The sequence below is a fragment of the Colias philodice genome, chromosome 3 (genome assembly GCF_061535455.1).
Source record: "Colias philodice isolate Cphi_HAF_F1 chromosome 3, ilColPhil1 Martin Lab GWU primary, whole genome shotgun sequence".
Taxonomy (NCBI): domain Eukaryota; kingdom Metazoa; phylum Arthropoda; class Insecta; order Lepidoptera; family Pieridae; genus Colias; species Colias philodice.
The window spans coordinates 5,600,767-5,625,625 of record NC_143088.1 but is presented as its reverse complement, the minus strand read 5'-3'; the positions used below and the strand labels follow the sequence as shown (position 1 = coordinate 5,625,625).

General features: G+C 31.6%; 1 protein-coding gene across 2 annotated transcripts in view; it reads right to left on the bottom strand.

The window, feature by feature from the left end:
* Positions 1-7,458: 7,458 nt before the first annotated feature.
* GABA-B-R1 (gamma-aminobutyric acid type B receptor subunit 1) overlaps positions 7,459-24,859 on the bottom strand; it is a 97,955-nt gene continuing 80,554 nt past the window's right edge. The window contains exons 13-16 of one of the 2 annotated variants that reach the window (XM_089714311.1): positions 23,165-23,421; positions 18,589-18,726; positions 12,532-12,607; positions 7,459-9,948 (exon numbers count right to left, since the gene is read on the bottom strand). In XM_089714311.1, the coding sequence (XP_089570437.1) occupies positions 9,926-9,948; positions 12,532-12,607; positions 18,589-18,726; positions 23,165-23,421 (494 nt within the window). In that variant the 3' untranslated portion in view covers positions 7,459-9,925. Of the gene's footprint in view, positions 9,949-10,953; positions 12,608-18,588; positions 18,727-23,164; positions 23,422-24,859 lie in introns of those variants that run through there. The other variant, XM_089714310.1, reaches the window with a different exon arrangement.

The following is a 24,859-nucleotide window of genomic DNA, read 5'->3' as shown; positions in this document are numbered from 1 at the left end:
GCAATATAGCCTATGTTGCTCAGTGAAGATGCAGCTTTCTAATGGTGAAAGAATTTTTGAAATCGGTTCAGTTGTTTATGCGTGAAAACCATACATATATACATACATATGTACTTGTACATACTTAATTACAAACCTTTCCTCTTTATAATATTAGTGTAGACATATTTTTATCGCATAAGTCTATACGTGTATATTTCCTTGTAATGATATTCATGACCTGTAATTGGAAGATAATTGTTTTCATGTTACTTCATTTTATCATAACAAAACAACAAGTAAGGTTGTTTGGAGGTTATAATTGTATTCCTAATTATCTTTTTACTTACCTTTTTATGGTTTAATTTCCATTAACGTAGGTATCTATGCATTTGAGTCGTAAATTTGGAAAGCTGTAGAATTCATTAGAATAGAAGCAACTATATTATAGTTGCTTAAATATACATATATTACTTGTACAATGAATAAAAATGAAATAATTTATCGTGATTGTAAATAGTGCGTTTGAGATGCGTATGTAATAAATAAATAAATAAAAATAAATATCGTTACTATGATTATTACTTATTACTAATAGTACAGTCAGAATATTTCATAAATATGTAGAATATCTATTTGTCGTCAAATTGTTCACATCAAGCATACATCATCATTATTGAGGGGAATTCTCCGTTTGTTGATGATGATGTGATTCCACCGCACCTTCATTAACCTTGTCATGTTTTCTATTAACAACAGATTCCTTTTCATAGAAAATCAGTAGGTAATGTGGTGTTAAACTATTGCTAAAAGTTAATGCTAACATAATATTGTAATAATTCTAGCGCAGTTGTTAAATCTGTAGGCAGCATGGTTTCGATTTTCGATAGTCAGCAAATAAATAAATAGCCAGACGCGGAGGGTGACTATTATATCTCTATCATGATCGATTGATCGGTTTTGTAGTAACCTGTCTACAAGATAGTATCTTTAGGGTTGGATTTGCACGTAATGAAGTTCTTATGAGTAGCCAAATAATTTGACTTGTTAGGCTTCTCCTTATAGGTGTGTATGTAAGGTGGTTTCATACCATATTTGTTACATATGTCAAATTTGTTTTAAATAACACATTTTGCAAAGTTAACGAATTAATATGAGTGGTATTATTGAAATTGTTAAACTGATCAATTTCTTATCATGTTCATTTGCTTCATAATCAGATGAGTAAAAAGAAATTCAAAAAAATGAAAATTTAAAACATATCTATGTATTGATAGAAAAACCTAGGCATTGTTGTAGTTGCTAGTTTATTCAACATCTACTAATAATACTGTTATAAAACATTAAACTTCCGAATATATATTTTTTAATATTAAAGAGTTATTTTAAACGCTCGATGACTTTTATTACAGGAAAAAGAAAAGTTACATTTCATAATAGCCTGTAACAATTCTTTATACTTAGCTAAAGACGAACTTTGATTAAGGAAAAATTTTACGCCAAACAGCATCCGAAAAAGAAAGGTTTGAACGATGAGTAAAAAAGAGTTAAAAATTTCCCAATCTAAATTTGATTGTACAGAGTCTACAAAAAGGGGAAATTGGATTTCGAAATAACTTGTAAAAGTTTAGTATTTGTTCAGTAGTTACGAGGCCTGAATTCGGAAAGAAGTGTTCACATATCATTTGTTAGGAGCTTGACCCAAATAAACATGGATGAAAAACTCGTGTCTGTCATTGTGGGGAATGTTTGCAAATGGAATTTTGTTGAAATTTCAGCTTATTTCTACGACGTTACCGCAAGCGTGCGGTCGGACATTCTTCTTACCTTATTGAAGCACGATGGAGCTTTATTTACTGTCATATGTAAGGTAATTAAAATCTGTATGCATTTACTTGTATAAGACTAGCTTACCGCACGCGGCTTTGCCCGCTTTGTCTAAAACCTAATAAATTATATACTAAAACCTTCCTCTTAAATCACTCGTTTTATTAAAAAAAAACCGCATCAAAATCCGTTGCGTAGTTTTAAAGATTTAAGCATACAGCAGCAGGACATAGGGACAGAGAAAGCGACTTTTTTTATACTATGTAGTGATGTTAATTCCAGTTAAACCTAAGTTCTGGAAATTTTCTGATCAGGTATGAAAATTGACTAAAAGCTGAATAGGTACTAAATCGAAAAAATACTCATTGATTCTGATGAAATCTCGAAATCTGCTCAACCCATATGTACATTGAATTTGGCAAGGTGATACCTTATGGACTGTATGTCTAAGAACGGATTTTGTGTCAGGGATGGATTAAGAAGGGGTATAGAAAAGATCTTTTAATTCAGAACCTTAAATTTGGTATTTGGTACAATATGGGGGTCTTCAAGAGGTACATTCTAGGGAAGTACGCTCCATCTTAGGCCACATCTCAGCTTACCATCAGGCGAGATGGTGGTCAAGCGCTCCCCTATCGCAGCGTAAAAAAAAAAATTTAGGTAGCTGATGACCCAGAATAAGACATAGGCTACTTTTTATCCCGGAAATCCCACGGGAACAGGAACTATGTCCCATGAAAACGCGAGTGGAAATCTAGTTTTGGATAAAAGAATAACAAATAAAAATTATACTGTTGTGCCTAAATATAACTTTTCAATTTCTATTAATATTCTAAGTTATTCCAACCGATTTAATTATAGCGTTTTTAATTAAAAAATCAAGTTCTCTACACCATACTAAAAAATAAACAACATGCCATCTACTTACAATTAATATGGAAACTTTATTTTTTTGACGCGAACTTAACAGCCCATAAAGGGACTCTACTAAAAAAGTTTTGTCGCAAAGAGCGTTTTAGCAGACCCTAGGAGTTTAAGGACCTTATGAAATCGTACTATGATAGATATATAGTTATCCAGTATACTAAGAAAACTAGCTAATCTTTTTACAATAACTGAAATTGAACAATATGGTATTTTTACAGATTTCTATATTTTGTACGTAGGTTACATAAGAATGGTACGAATTGTGCATAATAAAAATAAATTTGTGACGAAAAATTTACGCAAGACTGATGTTTTCTCATTTGGTAGTCAGTTTTTATTAAACCGTTTTTTATTCAACCGTTTTCAAGTTACCTACATGATGTAATTACCTAAACATGTAATATTGAAAAAAAAAGGTCTGCAATATTGCAAGTTTCATATCAAAAAGGTTTTTAAATTTATTAACTTTATAACTTATTTATTTTTAAATTAAAAGAGAGCTGACACTGCTTTAAAGCTATTCAATAAGTTTTCAAAAATAATTATTTAAAACAAAGACGTATTTTGTTCTGAGGAAGCCTTCGCTGACGATTTTATCTTTCTTTACTTTTCTCTTATCTTTCCCTCTTTCCTATGAAAGATAAAAATCGCAATTTTAATTAATATTTTAATTTATGACAATAATTTGCTTAAGGATGTGATAACCTAGGTGCTAAATCTGTTCACAAATAGATTTCTAACGTATGATAATATCTATCTGGCACCATTATTAAAGAAAAGTCATATTTAATTTCAGCTAGTTTGACTACTTAAGTACTAACTAGCTCAATATTCGCGTAAGCCTTCGGGCTATTATAATATGTATAATTTACTTGATAATAAAGGTGTGTTTTTGTTAAGGTGACAAAACTATTTACGAATTCTCGCTTATTTTGTCAGTTCACGCATAATGATACGGTTGTTTGAGTCTCCCCGCAACATAACACATCAGACTTTATGACCTTTATAAGCACCGGCCAAATGAAAGGGACACCTATTAGATATCTATATTTGGAGGACCCTTGACTTTTTACTTCGAAATGTGCGAAAAAGATTTTATACAAAATATTATATTTTATTAATACCTCTTAAATACTATATTACCATAAATTACTATAATTATATAATTGACGTAAGCATGTCTTGTTACATAATTATTATTATCTATTGAATAAATGTTGAGTTAATTTTTATGGTTTTATTGAACTTAAAGCTATTAACGTATTTTTTTATAGAATACTCTTTGATAAGAACACAGAGTTTTTTGACATATAATAATTCTGAATTCCTTCGCTTCGCTTCGCCCGCGCCGTCAAAGAAAAACCCGCATAGTTCCCGTTCCCGTGAGATTTCCAGGATTGCGTCATTTTTCCGGGATAAAAAGTAGCCTATGTCCTTTCTCGGGTATCAAAATATCTCCATAAAAAATTTCATGAAAATTGGTTCATTAGTTTAGGCGTGATTGAGTAACAGACAGACAGACAGAGTTACTTTCGCAACTATAATATTAGTATGGATAAACATGAGCTGAAAAAAGCCTCTAAAAAATCTCGGCGATTACAAACGTTTCCATTCGTAAGAATGAAATGCCTAAATTCATAATTGGATTATTATCATGTCCATTAGGCAGATGAAAAGCAAATTGAATTGCAAAATATTATAACAAGATGAGAATTAGATTTCGCTTGGAATTAGTGCAGGAAGCTTTGGCAGTAGTGAGATGAATATTCAACGAAATTAAATTTATATCCTTAATTCTGTGAAGCTTTCCCCGTCTTAACGATACCTGTAAAATTAAACGTTGTTAGGAATTTTTTATAAGAATTAGGTACTTCCTTCAAAATGTTTTTATTCAATACTGTTTGTTGTACGTCATCTCGGTAATTAATTTCATGATTAACGCTTAGTATTATTGAATATTAATTGCTATTAAGTAGTGTTGTACTTTCATTTAAGGTGTCTTCTTTATCTTTAGGACACAATAAGGAATTATTCACATTTATTTCGTATATGTTTTAGAGCTGGCGCTAATCTTAGCTATCCTAGAATTCTATGTCTTTCAAGGAAATAAACGGTTAAAACCGTCTGACTCAAAGCACTTTCTCTTTGCTGCAAGGTGATTAACGAAGGCATAAAGCATACAAACGGTTCAGGAACCTTTTTGCCTTCGCCTGAAAATCTTGGAAGCCACCTCTTGATAAAAGCTTTAGAGCTGATATAGATTTAATATTCCCTAACTCAATTTTACCGTGACGTACCAAAGTCTAAACTTACAACTAATGAACACTTTGTGAAGTACCGCTTACACGACTTGTCCCAATCTCTAGTCTCTAAAGTATATAATTGAGTAGGGCTTGTTTTGGTAAACACTCGAGTTAACCTCCTTAAGGTTACTATATTGTAATAGACGAGTGGTATTCATTATTTGATATAACATTATATGGTATGGTATTTAATATTTATTTAACAATGGATGTATATGATATGTGCATAGGCTGAGTGTTTAAATGATATATTTTATTGAGAATAAAGTTACAAATTTTATTTGTATAGAAATTTGCAAATACGTATTTGAAAAAGTTAAAATTATTGAAAAAAATTCTATCAGGAGGCGGGAGTCCTTCGCAATACGATTAGAACAAGACCGTTTCAGTATAATGATGGAATTGTTTGCTTTTCTTTGAAATTCTTCAGAGAATTAAGTTCTCAGTCTTCTGCGAGTCAGAGTCTGTCCCCTGGCTCAATTGTCAAGACCTCTTGCGTGGGCGGTGCTGTAACGGGCGGATCCGCTAAATAAGGGACTATAAAAGCAGTATAATATTAAGAATAGAAGACACATTAATCTACTATTGTATTTTAGTGCCTAAAATTTTTATAAGCGATAAATATTCCAAACAACATTCTGTCAAAAATTGAAATACGCGGAATTTTTTCACAAAATATAACGATAAAACATTTCTCACTGACAAAATCAGGAAGCATCCTCGTTTCAGTTAACTTTTTTATCTCGTTTAACCGTTACTTTTTAATTAGCTTCAGTACAACTGTTGTTACGCAAAAATGTTTTTAACTTGGCTATCAACGTGTAGCCTCGCTTTTACTAATTGATATGCGCGAGGTGTCTGCGGTCACCACCTTACCCTTTGCAGTATTAACGATATAACTTGCTACCCTTGGTAGGGTACAACATTCATTTGTTTTGTACGTGCTTTTTTTCTAATGAAATCAAAAAAAAACCTTAAACTCTGTGTCAATGTTGCATTGACATAGAGAATTTCAAATGTAATGTTATACCTAAGTGTTATACATATACAGGGCGCTACAGTACTGTTATATTTTCAGAATAATATAACAGTTAGCGCTTGAATAAATTTTCTCGATGTAGATAAAGATTATTGGAAAGTAGAGTGAATACTTTATGGATTTAGCTTCGGGCTAAAAGTTGAGGATGAACAATTATTATGAACAATAATTTAAATATATTTTGTAAGATTCTTGAGTAATTGCTTATTTGGAACGGGCGAACGAAGGATGAAGAATTCTACGATAACATTGGACTTTATTGTCAATTACAGTCTGCAATTTATTTGGATCTTCTTTTTGATTCCTTAATAAACGAACTCCTAAATAGCATAATTAATATTGCAAACAATGTTTGCAGTAACTCTGAGTGTGGTAGCTGGAGTAAAGGCATTTCCCACAAGCACATTTTAAGACTATACCAGCCACAAGTGAACATTTTATAAATTTTTATTAGCTCTTACACTACGCGTTTTTAATATTTCCACTTCATTCTTTTTAGAATGTGTAAAATAAGTTGTAGGTATATGAAAGAGCCGGGCATAGAAACAAAAGCGCCTTAGTGGTTTAGTATATTCTCAGTTTACTTTATGTATTCCTGGAGTGAACTAAATTTAAGCAAAGCTCGCTGCATACTTTATATGAAGCGCTTTGAAGCGGTGTGAATGGATGTCATTTACGTAGAATGCATAATTGAATTCACTATAATGTGATGTTATTTAGGAATTAAAAATTAGGCCGTTGTCATACATGAAAAGGTGTATAACGTTGTCTCTATGATGTCGGTTTCGGGTTAAAATAAAGGTTTAGATATTATAAACTAGTTGTCCCGGTAAACGTTGTTCTGTCATACTCTTTTCACTTAGAGGTATGAAAATTGAAAACAGATGTTGGCCGATTCTCAGACCTACACAATAGGCATAATTTTTTTTACGAAAATCGGTCCAACGCTTCGGAGAAGTATGTTAACTAACATTGTGACATGAGAATTTTATAGGCTTGTTTAGGCTTATTCTTGGTACTATTTTGGATTTGTATATAATGGAATTGAAATAAATCGATATGAAGAGCTGAGAGAGGTCAAAATACAATTTTCGTATTTAAACAAAAAAATATCCATTTGCGATGTACTTAAGTGCAATCCTAATTCTCATAATTTTTTTTAAACGGCATAAACCAGATCGCAACCAATCTTTCTGCAACTTGACGAGGAGCTTATATTGTGGGGATGGACAAAGGCTATTTTCTAGGTGAGCCTGAGTCAAAGTGAGATAAGAGGACAGAATCTTAGCATACAATAACCAAAGGATCATATCTGGATTTGTAGTAGGAAAAATTTTCAAAGGGTTAGGGTAAAATAAAAGAAGTTTTACATTGAGATCATTCATGAGCCTTTATTTACACAGTGATCACTTTTAGAAAATGTAAAACAAACAAAATAAAATATTTATTATTCAAGCATTAAGGGTATCTAAGACACGAATGTAATAATACAACTCTACATCAAATAATAACATTTTAAAATATAACTTATCGTACTACTTTTTTAACGAAATTCAATCCTAACTAATCCCTTAGAGACAAATTACATGAGCTTTGTTCACGCTACGTTCGCTTCAGTGTTAAACGTAAACATGTTTTTCGTTTGTAAACAAGGATATCCAAATATATGGGTAATGGTATGGGGATGTAATTTGTCTCCGCACAATATAACATATCTATAAAATTTGAATTATCAACATCAATAAAAAATAAAATATATGAACTAAATAATACTTAAAGCTTTCATTCAATGCAGTCAAATCTATGACTTATAAATAAAATAATGATTGGTGGTAACAGCAGCAATTGTTTTCGAAACGATTTTATAAATAAAAAATTAATTAAATAATTTCATATTTTCGAATATTTTTGTAGTAGTAAAAGTAAGTAGGTATAAGAATAAAACGCAGTTTCATATTCTCCATTTCATTTCGTGCCATAATAATAGTAATGATTTCATCATGTGTTCAATTCGTAGATATCTTAATGTTAAACAATTACATATTCATTAAAAGTAAAGTTGTTGAACGTAATTATAGGGTAAGGTACAATTACATTATAATACATGTATAGATAAACTGTAAATACATTAAAAAGAAGCCACGTAGAGGAATAGAGCATTTGAAATGTAATGTTTCTTTTTTCGGTAACGAATGTGGATTTGAACATCGGCCAAAAGAGATTTGGTTTTTCCGATTTCCAAGAAAAGCTCAGTGGAATCACACTACTATTTGTGATAATATGATTATACTGTGGGTTGGTTTATTTATAGGATTATTCTGTACTAAATATTTGCTTATACTCAAATTATCTTTGTTATTGGGTGTATCCAGAATATTTATAATATGCTGATATATTATGTTTTCTGACAACTTTGTTCTAACAGCAAATTACAATACTTATTCGCAGTTTTAGGCTCGCTTGAAATAATATTATCTTCAATAGGTGGTTCTACGTAACAAGCGAGCTTAAAGTTCATTTAATATATTGAACATAATGCTACTTCGTTGAGCAATCTTTTAGTTTATTTTAATCCAGATTCTCGTATGGTTAACAACTCAACAAGTACAAATGTCACCATCAGAATACCTACCATACATAAAATAATATGTTTATATTGTAATTAGGTTTTTTCTAACAATTTACAGTGTTTTTACGATAATAAAACAATTAGGTCACGAAACGTGAATGTTGGATTATTTATGCAAATAGATAAGTGTAAAAGAAACTATTTAGTAATATAAAGGCGATTTTTTTAGATTGGAACCTATAGTAAGAAATTAAAATTATGTATTAAAAGCTAAATTACTACTTTGTAAAGCTTTGAAAATCACGTAAGTATAAAAAAATGCACGAGTGAGCTTCATTTATGAATGCATAATTTGAGCCTAAATTATCTAGAATCGATTTCCTTTTGCGATTATAACAAAAGAGAAAGATTTAAAAATAATAATTAATTGGTATCTAGATCTAATGTTGTTCCTTAAATTCAATACTATAATGTATTAATTGGCAGTGCTTTTAACAGTTTCATTAATTTAAACATCTAAGTAGTTTGATTTGTGGGTTCACGCTTCACACTAAATCTACTCAATAAAAAGGAATTCAAGAATATTTATTTCTTATTACTCTATTATTTACACTATAGTTTCGTCATTCCTTTGGCATCCGATATCACTGGAACAGAGCCATAAATGTTTCTGAAAGTAATAGGTTTTAACAATTTATATTTAATTTGTATTTGATAACACGTACTTCGTGTGATATGTTATATAAAAAAACATCCTTATCTCAACTTTGAATGTATTTCAAATCTAAGGTAGGTGATAACAGTAAATATAATGTTTTTGAACTGATTATATCTTATTTAAATGGCAAGTAGTATTTCGTTATATTTATTAATTTAGTATTAGTAAGAAGGTTGATCATAAACACATTTTAAGATTTGTGTAACAACTCTAAACGTACGTAAAAAAATGAATTGATATTATACAATTAATACCATAAATGACCAACAGCCGGTTTTATGACTAAAATTAATTACAGTATCATTTTGTGCAAAAATAAAATGAAATTATATTACAACAGGTATAAATATGTATTCTATTAAACTAAAATCATACGATAAATAGGTACATCTAACGCATAACCAGTCGTCTAATTATATAAGAACACTTTATTTCTTATTATTAGATAATTGATTTCATAAAACAATTTTCTACTATAATTTTAATAGTTTTAACAATAATTTACAAATAGCTACATATTACATTTAAAGTCACATGATAATTGAAGGTTGCCTTGCGGGCGATCAGATGTGTTCGTCTTGAACATCTGTCGAGAGAGAAAAAGAACATTTTAATAAAGATACAATTTTAAACTTCGTAGTAAGCTATTCTATTTGAAAAATAAAACACAGTAAGAATATTAGTACGCGAAGTCAACAAATCTAGAAGTTAGTAGAAGTCAACAAATCTAGAAGTTAGCACACCAAACAAAATGTCAGCAAAAATATCATGTAAATGAAACCTGCTAAAAGCAATATTATCAATACATTGTGTCTTAATAAAATATTCATGCAAGGAAATCTCGTTACCATTGCGCTTTTTACAGCTGGAACTAAATACAAAGGTATTATTTATGTTGCCTTTTAAACGGTCGTAGTTAGATATCTGTGGTAGTTATCATTAAACGTATGACGCTCGTTCGCTGCGGCGGAAAGTAGGCTATATTGTCTTGAGATGCCATGCTTGAAGAGTTCATTTAGTTTTATTCGCTTCAATTGTTTCGAAACAATTTGGACGCGGAATTTATAACCTTAGGTAACATTCTTGGCTGTATAGTAAATATGTTTTCTTTACACAATAGCGCTATTCAGCGATTGACTAGCTGGAGCGATGCCAGTTCATCAAGGGTTGTAAAGCAGAAGAGAATAACATACCGTTTTCGAGTGGCGTTTAAATAGTTAGCGACAAGTGAGATATGTATTTTATTAAAATTATGGTCAAATAAAACGATTTAAAGTTATAACGTGCTAACAGTTGGAATGCCAAAAACACATTGTTTGTAGGAAGTGCACGGTGGGGGGTGGTCATGCAATTTTGGGTTAACAACACATGACTACAGGGAACGGAATACATACAATACTTACGTTCCAATTTGAATTTTTATCTTTTTCCCTTTGTAATGATCTTTTTCTCCTCATAAAATGATTCAATTTTGAAAAAAAAAATATAACCAATTATTTATTAATTTATTTATTTTTCTAATAAACTTAAGTATATTATTTACAATCAACTCATAATTTCTAATTAAATAATTCAACAGAATTTATGCACTAACGAGATTTGACTGCATGAATCAAACAACACAACTTATATGGCGTAAATGAATACAAATAAATGTAAATATAATTTAATTTCTATTAGTTTATCTACAAGTACATAACATTTATCATTAATTAATTATTAACGATCTTCTCTACCTATTAAGTAGTTATTAAAATTTGTGCCAATTATAGTAAGTAAAAGTGTCAAATATAATGAAGGTGCTTTTAACATTGTTATATTTATTTTAAAAGCATTTAAATCGTATAGTAATCGTTGTAGTGACAAATTAAAAAATCATTATCCTATGATCGACCAGCGATATAACGGGAGCTATTCTATTACAATTACGATTAAAGGTTTGAAGTAGCAGCTAGAAGTGTTACTTAAACTTTTAAAAGCTTGAAATATTAACTCTAAAAGTACGGCTAAGTCAGTCTAGTAAGAGTCGAAGTATGTTATATACAAACACGTCACATGTGCGATTGTCACAAATTATGACTGTGAGGTAGAAACGGGGTAAAATTTAGTGTTTAGTAGGGAAGATAGGTTTCAAACATTTAAAAGACATAATATTATTACCAAGTGGAGTGTATAAATTTTTAAATCAAAACTGGATTCGAAACAATCACGAAATAAGGCATAAATCGAAACTTTAAAACATTACAATTTTGCAGATCTACTATTTTTGTGCTAAAGATAAAATAAATTAAACAACGTGTGAGATTGCAATTTAACATGGGAATTAAATAAATATTAGGTAAGTTATAATGTATCCAAATAGCTTCGTTGTATCAATTTAACAGTTACTAAAATTAGAACTGAATATAGGTTGTTTTAAATATTCTGTATAAACGACAATTACTACATTATTATCTTAATGACGGGGAATTTGAAGAAGTTTTTGATTTAACCTAATATATCCAATTATCTATAAATTTAGTACCGTAATTTTTTATTTAAGGTGTAGGAAAAGGAAATAATATTCCTTTTTAAGAATCTTTATAGACAAAAGTAAAATAAAATCAAACATTACAACATTTGAATGTGATTACGTATCGATTTTTAAATTGTGCATGGAATTTGATTCTTGTAAATAAAATATTTATCTAAAAACTGCAATAAAGATACGTCGTGTATCATGGGTGTGTGTGCATAAAATTTTGGTACTATTTTAGTGTGTTTACATATATCCATTATTACTGTCTGCTTGTAACATGTATAAATAAAATGTATTGTAGAGAATACTAAGCACTTAAAAAGAAAAAGTATGCTGATTATACTTTGCGTTATTTGCATTAAAAGTAAAAATCAATGTTATTATAAAATTAACTGAAAAATCAAAGCCATGCATTTGCAACGAAAATATCAACTTTAGAACGGCGCAAGCCGACTGGATATTTCGCAAATGAACTGGTTATTACTTATTATATCAATGAATGCAGTGAAATGTGAGGTAGGTAAGTTTATAGGTAGCTCTCAGAGAAGTCTAGATCGGACACAGAGGCGCGGGAGGACCGCGTGTAATTGGTTGAAGTGCCATAGTCTGAGGTGGCCGTGGCCAAGTCGGCGATGACTCCGCCGCCCGTACCTTGCGTCACGCCGTCCGCCGCGGCCGCCTCGCGCTCTGCCAACTTCTGTTTCAGTACGCGAATACGTTCTTCTTTCTGTGAACAAAATTTGATTACATGTTTGTAATGTATTAGACGCAGCACGTAAGTCTAGCGGTGACCTTCAATGTTTTACGGCAAGTTCGCCTTTATTTCGTTCTATTTGAACTCCCCTCCACTTTAAGCTGATTGCTAAACTTACGTGCCGCGTAGCATACGTCTAGGAATGCTTTGCGAAATGATCACAAATTTACATGTACAAGTTGGATCGAATTTGCGTTTTTATATTATAAAAAGATGATTAAACTCATGGAGAATGAATGAAAGAAAGCATTATTAGTCTCGTAGGCCTAAAATTCTGTTATCAAAACTAGCTGTCATATCACTATCGGTAATTTGTAACGCGACTAAGCATTCAGTTATAATATAACACAAAATTGAAATCCTATTCAATAATCACTTTCTTTGCAACACTTTTAAAATTCATAGTATAATTATTAGTAGATATTATGTTAAAGTATATCTATGTTTTGAATACACACAACCAGTTTTGAAGCAAGTGTTGATAAGTAAGTATTATTTTTGTATCGTACTAAAAAATAATTTTGCAAAGTTGAAGTCAATGTAAAGATTTTTGTATGGATTTTATCAATATTTTGAAGAATTATTCCAAATTGAGGTCAAATCTGAATAGAAGCATTATCCTACCATACATAAATAACTATTTTTAAATTATTTTCCAGTAAAAAAGAGGCATGCAACGCTGAGCAACAGTGATTCAACTTTAGCAGAAAATTCGCGAAAAGTTTTAAATGTGAACCCATTGTTTCTTGTGAAGTAATCTCAGTTCGAATATAAAACTGGGTTTTTGTTTTGTATTTATAAAGGCACAAGTAACTTTTATATTCACAATAATATATTAAATAAATTAGAAATAATATTATTTGATAGATATTATATCTAAAAGAACATTAGTTGTATTTTTTCCCAATCAAATATTCTGAGAAGTCACTTGCAAAATATAATTTGCTCTTTAATATTCTTGGAAAAACGAGTTCAAAGGTGTATGAGACTCTTATATCTACTATTATATCATAATATGGTTTGAAGTCAAGAGTTCGATCACTTCTGATTCTAAGAAATAAAATATTTAATTTTAAACGTTTTTTAGCTTTCTACAGATTATGCCTAGACAGGCTATTTTATTATACGTACTTTTTGTAGTTTAGCTGATATGTTCATGTAATAAGATAGTTTGAAAAAAAATCCCCTTAATCCCTAAGCGCATTGCTAAAAAAGTTATAAATAAGCCAATGTTATTTCCCTCCTAACTGCCTCAGCCGCAAAGGGATATACAGCTGATAGTGTTTCGGAAATTGAATCGGATTTATGTCAACTCTGAATAAAATGAAGGAAATTTGATCACGAAATAAATTCAGACCTAATATGTTTGGGTCTTCACTTATACACTATTTGTTTCGGAAATTTAAAGATCAAATATTATAATTTAATTGAATTGAATAGTTGTCTGTTAGAATTTATTGTTAAGAATTGTTACAAGGGTTTACTAGATATTATATTGATACCTATATATATTTTTTGCCGTACCAACCCTACCCACTGATTTCATTTGTTTTTAATGAAAATCAGGAATTTTTTATATAATAAACAACATGTATGATAGGAAAAATTGCATGGCTTGGCTCGACGCAAGAGGTCTATTAATATAAAATAATTTTAATTAAAAAATGAAATAGTAATGCTGGCACTTCCACACTTAATAGGATTAATACGGCAATTGGCTGCAGTCCAAAAAGCGCGAATTTTGGTATCATTTACTTTTTAAGCTTGCAATATATCTAATTTGTATACGCTAGTTTTGTTAAACTAAGTGGCTTTTGATAAACATTTATTAGTCCCATTGGTCTAGCTACTATGTATATTATAATGCTGCATTAATAGCATACGAATGTGCATTTATCGTTTGAATGAAAAAATTCAAGGATCATTTTTAAGACGCAAGTTTTAGAAAAAAATGCTCACCGTCAGGGCACCTAGTTTAATATGTGTACTGGCGAAAATGCTAACGAGAAAAGTAATTAAAAACTGGCGGTGGTGGGTATATCTACTTGGATATTTCAAATTGTTACAAGTAAAAGAAAGGGGAGTAAAAATCGAAATCGAGCGCCAACTACTAGAGTTTAAAGTTGAACATTGTTAGCTCTTGGAGGAATCCATTTTAATTCTACAACTTGGAGATGGCGCAAGAATGCACAAGGGTATAAAACTTAAATTGTAGCGTCTCAAGATTAAATGTGCTCGGTCCAGCCAGCGGCCATTACTTTTTACCACAGACTAATATTTACTTTGCGGAAACGATATCGACTCAGAAGTCAGAAGACAAAGCATTGGACCCTATATCATGTATGAATCGGAAACTATTGCCACGTTCACTGTAAATTTAAGTCACGGTTCGGAGTTTCGTAGAAAATTCTTTTGTTTGAAAGTGAAAATCGATATAATATTCTATTACAACATGCTGATGTAGATATGTGTCCTAATGGGATTAGTTCAAATTAGCCATTTGAATATATGTACATTTATTCAAATATTCTCCTGTCCCAATTTAAGCTTCGTAAGCGAATATCGACGAAGACTAACAAACTAAGCAGGCGCTGGTATAGAGAGCAATTAGCAAAGAAAATACATTCGCACTAATGACCAAATGCTCTGTAATCCTCCAACTTCACTACGTCACTACTGTGAGCATCTATAGATTTTTCCTTTCATGTGTACGCAAAAAGTCCAATGTTCAAAATCAAAAAGGCAATTCGTATTGATCTCTTTTCTGAAAAACCCTCTGAAATAAATTCTAAGCGGATTCTGTCTAGAGTTATGGATTTAATTAAAAATAAAAATAAAATAAAAAGCCTTTTATTTTCTACTTAAGCATTTTTACAAGTTTCAATTATTTAAAACAGTTTTTTTTATCTATGATATACCTAGTTACATTTAGTTCATAAATTTATACATTTAAAAAAGTAAGTTCTGTTGTATTATATTATGTAGTAAGTATAGCCGTTCATTTGTTGTTTAAATACAATTTTTACTGTATGTTATATATTAATTATGTACATATTTATACACTTATATTTTCATTATACATTGTTTGTAGAAACCCCATATTGGGTAAAGGCCTCCTCCAAAGATGCCCAACTTTCTCTGTCTTGTGCAATCATTTTCCAGTTTGGACCGGCAGTCCGTATGATCTCGTCTTCCCAACGAGTCACTGGTCTTCCTCTATTCCTTTTGCCTATCGGGCCTTTCCAAAAAGTTACTTTCGTGGTCCATCTCTCGTCCTCAAGCCTCGCAACATGTCCAGCCCATTTCCACTTGAGTTTTTGTGCATAGTTTAAGGCGTTGGTGGCTTTGGTTATTGACCTTATTTTTGTATGTCGTACTTTGTCTATTTTCTTTATATTAAGCATGCTTCGTTCTAGTCCTCGTTGACATGTTGTGACTTTCTTTTTTAGGTTCGAGGTGAACTTCCAGGTCTGGCATCCGTACGTCAAACATGGTAGAAGGCTTGAGTTCATAACTTTCGTTTTTAAGAATGTAGGAAGGTTACTTTTAAAAATTTCTTTCATGCTCCAATATTTATTCCAAGTCTGTTGTACTCTTCTCTCAACTTCCGATTCGTTGTTTTTCCTATCAAAACTTATTCTCTTCCCTAGGTATATGTATTTATCGGTATAGTCCAGTGGCATTTCATTTATTGTTATTGGTCTTCTCCTGCTGTTTGTCATTATCATGGTCTTGGTAAGATTCATCTCCAATCCCACTTTATTACTAGCTAGATGCAATGATTCTATCATGCGCTGTAGCTGAGAGCCAGTTTCGGAAAACAATACTATGTCGTCTGCAAATCTTAAGTGATTCAGATAGTCACCCTTTATGTACAATCCCGACCTGCTCCAGTCTAACTTGCTGATGATCTCTTCCAGGATGGCTATAAATATTTTTGGAGATAGCGGGTCGCCCTGTCTGACGCCTCTCTTTATAGGAAAGCTAGGTCCGAGGGTTTCTAGCTTTATTCTACCCTTGTTATTAGTATATATGCTTTGGATGACCTTTATATACACGTCTTCTACTCCTTGCTGTTTTAAGCTTTCCCATATACTTCTGTGTGTTACCATATCAAATGCCTTGCGGTAGTCAATAAAAGCTATATATAGTGGCCTTTGTTGTTCTTGGTACTTTTCTATTATTAGTTCAATTGTGTGGATATGGTCAGCTGTAGAGAATCCTTTCCTGAAACCAGCTTGTACTGTCGGCTGTTTTAATTCCAGTGTAGTACTGATTCTTTTATTAATAATGGATGAAAAGAGTTTGTAGAGGCTAGGTAACAAGCTTATTGGTCTGTAGTTACCAATATCCTTCGGGTCGCCTTTTTTGTAAAGAAGAACGATATTTGATTCTGACCATTGAGAGGGTGTTTCAGAAGTTTGTAAAATTAGGTTGAATAGCTTTGTTAATGGTACTGCTAGTATTTTGTGTGATATTTTCAGTAATTCGTTTGTGATGTTATCGGAACCAGGGCTTTTTTCTAATTTCAAACTTTTTATTGCTTCGATGACTTCCATTTCATAAATTGGCTTCACATTACTATCAGTTACATTGGTGGATCTTGATATTGTATTTTGTTTATTATCGCTGTATAGTTTTCTGTAGAAGTCTGTGGCTACATTTATAATGTCAGATCGTTTGTACACAGTTCTATCTAGTTTCTCGAGTCCTTCTATCCAAGTCCTGCTTGTTTTGAGATCCTTAAATGCCTTCTTTGTACTTCCTGTGTGTTTTAAGTGTTTTTCTATTGTATTTTGTCTATATGTGGCGTAGTCCCTTTTTATGTATTTATTTGTTATTTTGTAGAGAGCCGAGAGTTCGTTTTTCATTGATCTAGTTTTATTTTTTGTTCTTTGTAAGTCTTTTCTTCTTTTTAGTAAAAAAGCTGTGCGATCTGTTAGTATTCTGTGTTGTTTATGAGATTCTCTTCTATCTTTTCTAACTTTTTTCAAGCTCTGGATGATAGCGTCTTTTATCTTGTCGTAATAGTTTTGTACTGAGGTATTCTGCCAGTTTGTAGTTGGGTAGAGTAGCATTTTCTCTAGGTTTTCTTTATATCTGGTTATTTCTTCTTCGTTCATTAGTTGGGTTACAGACTTGTTTGTGAAATTAGCTCTGCTTTTCATTTGTTTAGAAATATTAACTGATGCTCTTATTAGCCTATGGTCTGACGGATAGTTAACGTTCATGACTTCAAAATTTTGAAAATATTTCCTTTGGTTGGATAGCATATAGTCGATCTCGTTTTTGTGTTGCCCATTCGGAGATCGCCAAGTCCATCTTCGATTAAGCTTTTTCTTGAAACACGTGTTGATGATGGTTAGGTTATGTTCACGAGCATAGTCCACGAGTCTCTGCCCTCTGTCGTTTCTTACGCCATAACCATGTTTCTGCACTGTGTGATATTCTCCTTCTTGGGGAGCACCGACTTTCGCATTAAAGTCACCCATTAATATAAAAGTATTATATGTTGCTTGTATTGCCCTGTCAATGGTTTGGTAAAATTCCTCTATCTCTTCCTCGGTAGCGTTGTCAGTCGGTGCGTAAACTTGTATTATAGATAGCTTGAATCCTTGAAAATTTAAGTTTAACATTGCTACACGATCTGTTAATCCAATGAAACTCTCTATGTAGTTTTTATGTAGCTTTTTTATAATGAAGCCTACTCCGTATTTACCGGGTGTGCGTCCTATGTGGCAGAGTATAAGGTTATCATATTCTTCTATTTTATTTCCAAGTCGCCTCACTTCTGAAATACCTATTATATCGAAATTTATTTCCTTAATTGCTTCTTCCAGTTCCAGTAAGCGATCGTATGTCGACAGGGTTCTGACGTTATAAGTTGCTATGGATTTAATTAAGAAAGAAAAATTCAAATGCAAAACTTACATATTAAACACAACGTAACTGACCTGAGCAATAAGTTTCTGCAGTTCTTCGTTCTCCTTAACTAGTTCTCTGTAGCGCTCCTCGTCAGCGGGAGCAGACCCGGAGCCAGAGCCGCGACCGCTCTCTGCTCTCTCCGTTGGATGTCTGATCACTTCTATCACCTACATTATGATTTTTTTTTATTATATTTGTATAAGATGTTATGTGTTGATTTTTAGATGCTTCTTTAAACTTTACGGGAATCAAAAGCAAAGTAATCATCAAGCTTCTATGCTTTTTTATAAAGTCACTTATCATTATTGATATTCATGGGTTTTCGCTTTAGTTATTTATTAAATGGGTAGTCATTTTCAAATATGTCGTAGTTCATTAATATTGGATGCTAAGTTTCGGGTATCCTCACATCGTCTTAAACTTTGATCTTTGTAATATAAGTAATATTACTCATGATATTTTGAGGTATGGTGAAAGGTTAAAGGGTTTTTGCGTGAGCGATCACAGAACTCGTTATATATTGCTAAAATATCATCTGAAGTGTGAGGTAAATCTAATAATAAATTTCTAACAGTTACACATGTAAATTAAGGATCAAATATTTGCCAAATATAAAACGAAAATATTACATTTTCCGAATATCACATGGTTAATCAATTTGAAGATTTAACCAACAGCTTGCGAAGATATTTTAGAACCACAATTTCCTATATGTTACTTTAGAGCGATGAACAACAAAAATTTAAAAGCACACAAGATGACTTATTGGTACAAGAATGAAATACGTGATCAGTTACGTATATGAGGGCTTAACTTGAGTGGAAAGCCTGGGGTCTTTTTATTGTAATGGAATGGTAACTAATATTGAAAGTATTATACCGTGCAAACATTTTCAGAAATCATATTTATACCCACACTTTATTTTGTGTACCCTAGATATGAAATAGAATTAAATTTATTGTGGTGGTTGAGACGACGATATTAATAAGGTACGGTTATAAAAGAAATGTCAACACATTTATTTTGCTACTTTTGGAATTTTTACATCAAAAATACATCTCCATTACGGCATTACGTACGAAACGTATTTTGCGTCACTGCTTTGCTTCAAAGTAATAAGTGATTCAATTTCATTTATGGTACCTAGAAAATATGATATATATGTTATAAGTATGTACTTTAAAATGATTGTTCTTAATGAATAGGGTAAATTCAAGAGCAACGCTACTAAACGCAACCAATCAAATTTACGTGTATGAACTAATTATTATGCACATATTATAAACATTGAGTGATGTGTCAATAAAATATTTTGAGAAAATATCTTTACATAATATTAAATGCCAAATCTCATTGTCAAAATATATGTATTGCCTTGGAGTAGTGGGTACTGTATATATATCAAAGATTTCAAAACGTAACAATAGCTAACACGATGAGTTGATAGCAAAACATCATTTACCTATCGTTCGTTTCGACATTATTATTTGTTGGTGACGCAGCTTTAATGACTTCCCTATAGCCTCAATATGAGAAAACGATTTTTAAATTCATATTTGATGAGGCTTTGTATTTCTTTTATCAATCTACATAGAATATTTAATAATTGCTCTACCAATTTTTTGTCGTCACATTCATTATTGTCTGATGGTAACTAGGATTTTGTTATCGCATAGTATCGCGTTTTGCTTTATATAAGTAGATATTGTTATAATAAAAGCTTACATTGTCATTTAAATACGTGACTAAATACCAAATAGATGTGGTTCTACAAGCAGGTTACATAGTAACATTTATTTTAAGATAAGTCTATTGTGTTAATCAATGTCTGTGATACAAAACAGGAACAAAGCTGTCTCGTGCGATGAATGAAGTTAAAACAAATGCCAGTTCCCTTTTTGTAACGTGTGTGATACGCGATCGTGATTAACGAGCAGAAATAGTCATGGGAGTGTTCATACGTTACACATTTCTTCATAGTTATGCCGTAGTTTATCTCTATAAAACTACAAGTTAATAATAAATTCAATTTTTAATGATTGAATATTTATATCGAAATATCGAAAAGGTAAATCTATTGCATTTTTATAGCCTTTAATTTTTTGATCTTTTTTCTATTAGCCTGCCAGTCTTTTATAGATACCTACGTTTCTACGTTTATATTTTCCAATGCGCTTGTATTTCTTTTATAAACGCATTCGTTGAGTCATGCATACCTACGCTAATAATGCGATTACACGATTCATTAACGTTAAATTGAAATTGATTACATTTATTAATTAAACAGTTTGCGTTATTGATTCTGAAAAATTTCCCGATATTCCCAAGCGAATGAAGTTTATTCAGGTTTTTTGTAGCGTAACCTTTTTGAACGAAACTCACTGCTATAGTTTGGTTTCAGTGTTCGTATTTTTATAAAATCCGGTGCACACAGAGTTTTCGTGTACATAAAGTAAATTCTAGACGAAACAAATTGCATTGTGTGTATATTGCTTACTATTTGTGAATTCTCAAAAGAGCCTCGTTATTCCTGTCGTGGAAACAAATAAAAGGTTGATAATTAAGAAGATATGTACATTTTTTGAAAAGTTATGTACTAATTATTACAGAGTTTATGTGTCGAGAGAATGTTTTATTCATTAATTTAATACTTTAATGCAATTTCGCCAAGTACCTGCAAAAACTCTGGCAAGCGTTTACATAAAAATTCTTTAATCTGGGAAAGCATTAAATATTCAACAAAGTAGAACTCAGCGTCAAGGTTAAATGTTCCTGTCTCGAATTTTACAAGTTTCAACTAAATTTCTCAAATGTTCTGGAACGTTTTAAAAACAAGAATATCAATTTTCTAAAACTTCGCATTTTCTAGAGATTATTTTACATCAGATTAGCATAGAGTAATTAAAGAAAAATATAGTTAAATAATATCATGATACTTTGGCAATGATAAATTAAATTTAGCATTTATTTGTGAAAGATTCTAATATGGAGACATAGTTTGATTCACGAAATGGTGAAAGAAAAGTAGCTAGATTGATGTATCTAATTTGGCCCATAATATGTTTAAAAATGGGTTTGATGTCTAAAAGGTCATATTTTATGAAATGTTAAACACACCATGTTTCAAAAGGTGTTTAGAGATACAGTATGTAGCATATTAGGATCAAGCAGTTCTTATTCATGAATCGTATATGCTACGCTCTTTTATATAAATTGGTCTCTTAACCGGATTATATAAGGACCAAAGCTAAGTGGCGTCGAGCAAAATGTGGGCATACGATATATTTAAGCTTCCAGAAAACTGCTTTACTTGCACTGAGCTATTTTAGGAGAATTTGGTATATAATTTACTCTCATTAAATTCTATATATAGCTTAACGTTAAGAGTTTTTGTTGAGTTAAAATATATATTTTTCAGATTTTACTTGCAAACCGTTCTTATAATACTTATGGTTTCAAAAAGGAAATTCGTATAGACGCGACATTATTTTGCCAATAAAGTTACACATAAAAATCAGATATCATATTATGTAAGCCGTCTTATTAATCTAGTTACACAATAAGATATCCTTTACCATCATATACGAAGGTTATACAAGTCACCCTTTACAAAAATACATTGAATATAACCTGAATTAAATTACCCTAGCCCACTAGGGAACACGGGACTTCACTTACAGTGATTTGTGGGCAGACTAATATCTGCAAGTTTCTATGAACGTACACTGATTTATATTCAAATCATTCAACTCTAACATACATTTATCCCCATCGGAATATATGAATAAGCCTGCCGCTCGTGTTTTCGATTTCCCTATTGCCCACGGTATTATCCAATCTATGTGTTTGTGCACAGCTATCGATATGGGACTTGACTAATTCTGAACAATGCAATGTATGAAAAAATTTTGCAAATACGAATTAGTACTCGAATATTTTTTTAAATCCATACGTATTAAATCTCCTAGTTTTTATGCATTTTGGAAACAGCTGCAAAGTTTAAATAATTTGGAAAATCCAAAAGTGCACGCCTCATAATTTTTTATAATAAATATTTATTAATTATTATTTTTATTTATTTAATAACAATTAAACCACATCGAATCAGACCCTGAAAAATGAAAGGGTTCTATTCCTGAGCATACTCAAGCGTAAGAGAAAAAAAAAGACTCGATTAGTAAAGTATTTCGGTCGCTATCGTGTTAACAAGAAAAAGGATCCGCACATACAGACACACGGACGTCCAAGACAGAACTTTTTTAAACTGTTTTTTAACTAGTTTAAATAACAAAAATGACATCAAAAATATCATGAACGTTAAAAATAGTGTTTTTTCTTAATATGTGTGTGTATGTATTATCTTACAAGTGCAATGTATGATACATAAAGACATTTTAAGTTTGAAAAATCAGATGTTTTGCGCGAAGTGGCAGTAGTACCCACCTCAACGCTTCGCTTATGAGGCTTGCAATACACGCTACTCATATTGGCTTCTTCGTAGTAGAATTATTTAATTAGCGAAATACTTATACCAAATGTTTCAGAATTAAGACTAAAATAACTATAAATATACCTTGACCCTTTTATATAGTAAGTAATACATACCTTGGGTATAAAAATTAGGGCCATACTCAGGAAACAGCAGAAGACAATCGCAAGCGAAACGAACGCGAACGCCGCGTCCTGCTGGCTGGCTATCACCAAAGTGACCGGTGCTGTGATCAGACAGAGCACTACCACGTTGTAGATGCTCATGCCCACGTAGCGGGAGTCGTTGATGGAGCGGACCTTCACGGACCGCGTCTCGTAGGCAAGGAACAGTCCGAAGACTAATACGAGGCCCTTGTAGCCGTACATTACGCCTGAAATGAATGGTTATGTATTTTTTGCATCCACACACATACACACACACACACACATATATATATATATATATATATTATTGAATAGAAAGATTAAAATTGAAACTGTAATTGCTTTATGAATTATATATATAGAGGTACTATTATCAGTTTATCTTATCCATTTATATCTACCTAATTTAATAAGTTATAAATAAAAACAAACGCTACGAATTAAACTCTTTACAACTTGAGTTTGGTTAGCAAAGAAATGTTTTAGTATTGCACCATTTTATGGACAAAGCAGATGTGATTAAGAATTAAAAACTTTTTAATTTCTGCTCGCTAAGTTACCGCCGGCTCGCAAATGAGTTTGCGGTGGACTTTATTTGAGACTTATTTATGTTTTCATCGTTTTAGGGACTGAATTATACGGTATTAAACTACATTTATAATTAGCTTTCAGAACTTCATGGGCGGAGGAAGTCAAATTGTTTTAAGTAATAGCTCCTCTTGAAGAATGCGTTCATAAAGGGTTTCCTCCAGAAGCTTCTATTTTGGCATCTTTCGAAGGCTTTCGTCGCTGTTAAGAATAATACGAGTGGAACTCGAGAATTTCTCGCAAAGGAGCTCGTTATATTTCTTAGAAGTGTATAATATTCTATTTCGAAGTTAATACTGAATATAAAGGACCGGAAATTCATTTCTAAATAATATCAAATTGAAATGTAAATTTATAGCATATAATTAAGTATTTATGAATTGAGTACGCAACCACTCGCAGTATTAGTTTAAGAGTTAAATGAAATGCTCCAACATTTCATCGCTGTGTAAGTTGGTCTAACTATAAAATCGATGCAGTATGTTTTAGCTTGATGTCAAACTAAAATTTAATCCCATTTGTGCTCGGAAAGCTACCCGACTAGCTCACAGCTATTTATAGTAGTAGTAAGTTTTATTGTGATTAAAATTCATAATACGTTGTAAACGGATTTCCAGCGAACCATCGGAGTAGGTCAGTTAATTGCAACGGTTAGTATTTCGAACAATCCTGAATAATTAATCGCTTCATGCATAAATCACGTAGTCGATGTATCGAAACTTATAGACCCGTGAATAATAATTTATTAATTAAATAAGTCAACAAGTATGCATATTAATATTTAACGCGATTTAAGAGTTGTATGCTCAAATGTTAATGAGATAGGTAATTATGTGCATCAAAAGTTGGAATTTGTTACTTCAAATATTTTTGAAGGTTTTACTGCGTCTGAATCTGAAATCTATGTCGTATGTATTTAATTCTCTTTCAATGAAGTATTAATAAAGTGCTTAAATTATAAAATCATCCGTTCTATTCGTCAATTAGTTAACTATGAGCAACAAAATTTTCGATTGTTTTAGGTTCACATTGCAGCTGCTCCTCACAGGGAATATTCCCTCTTGCATATTCAACAAT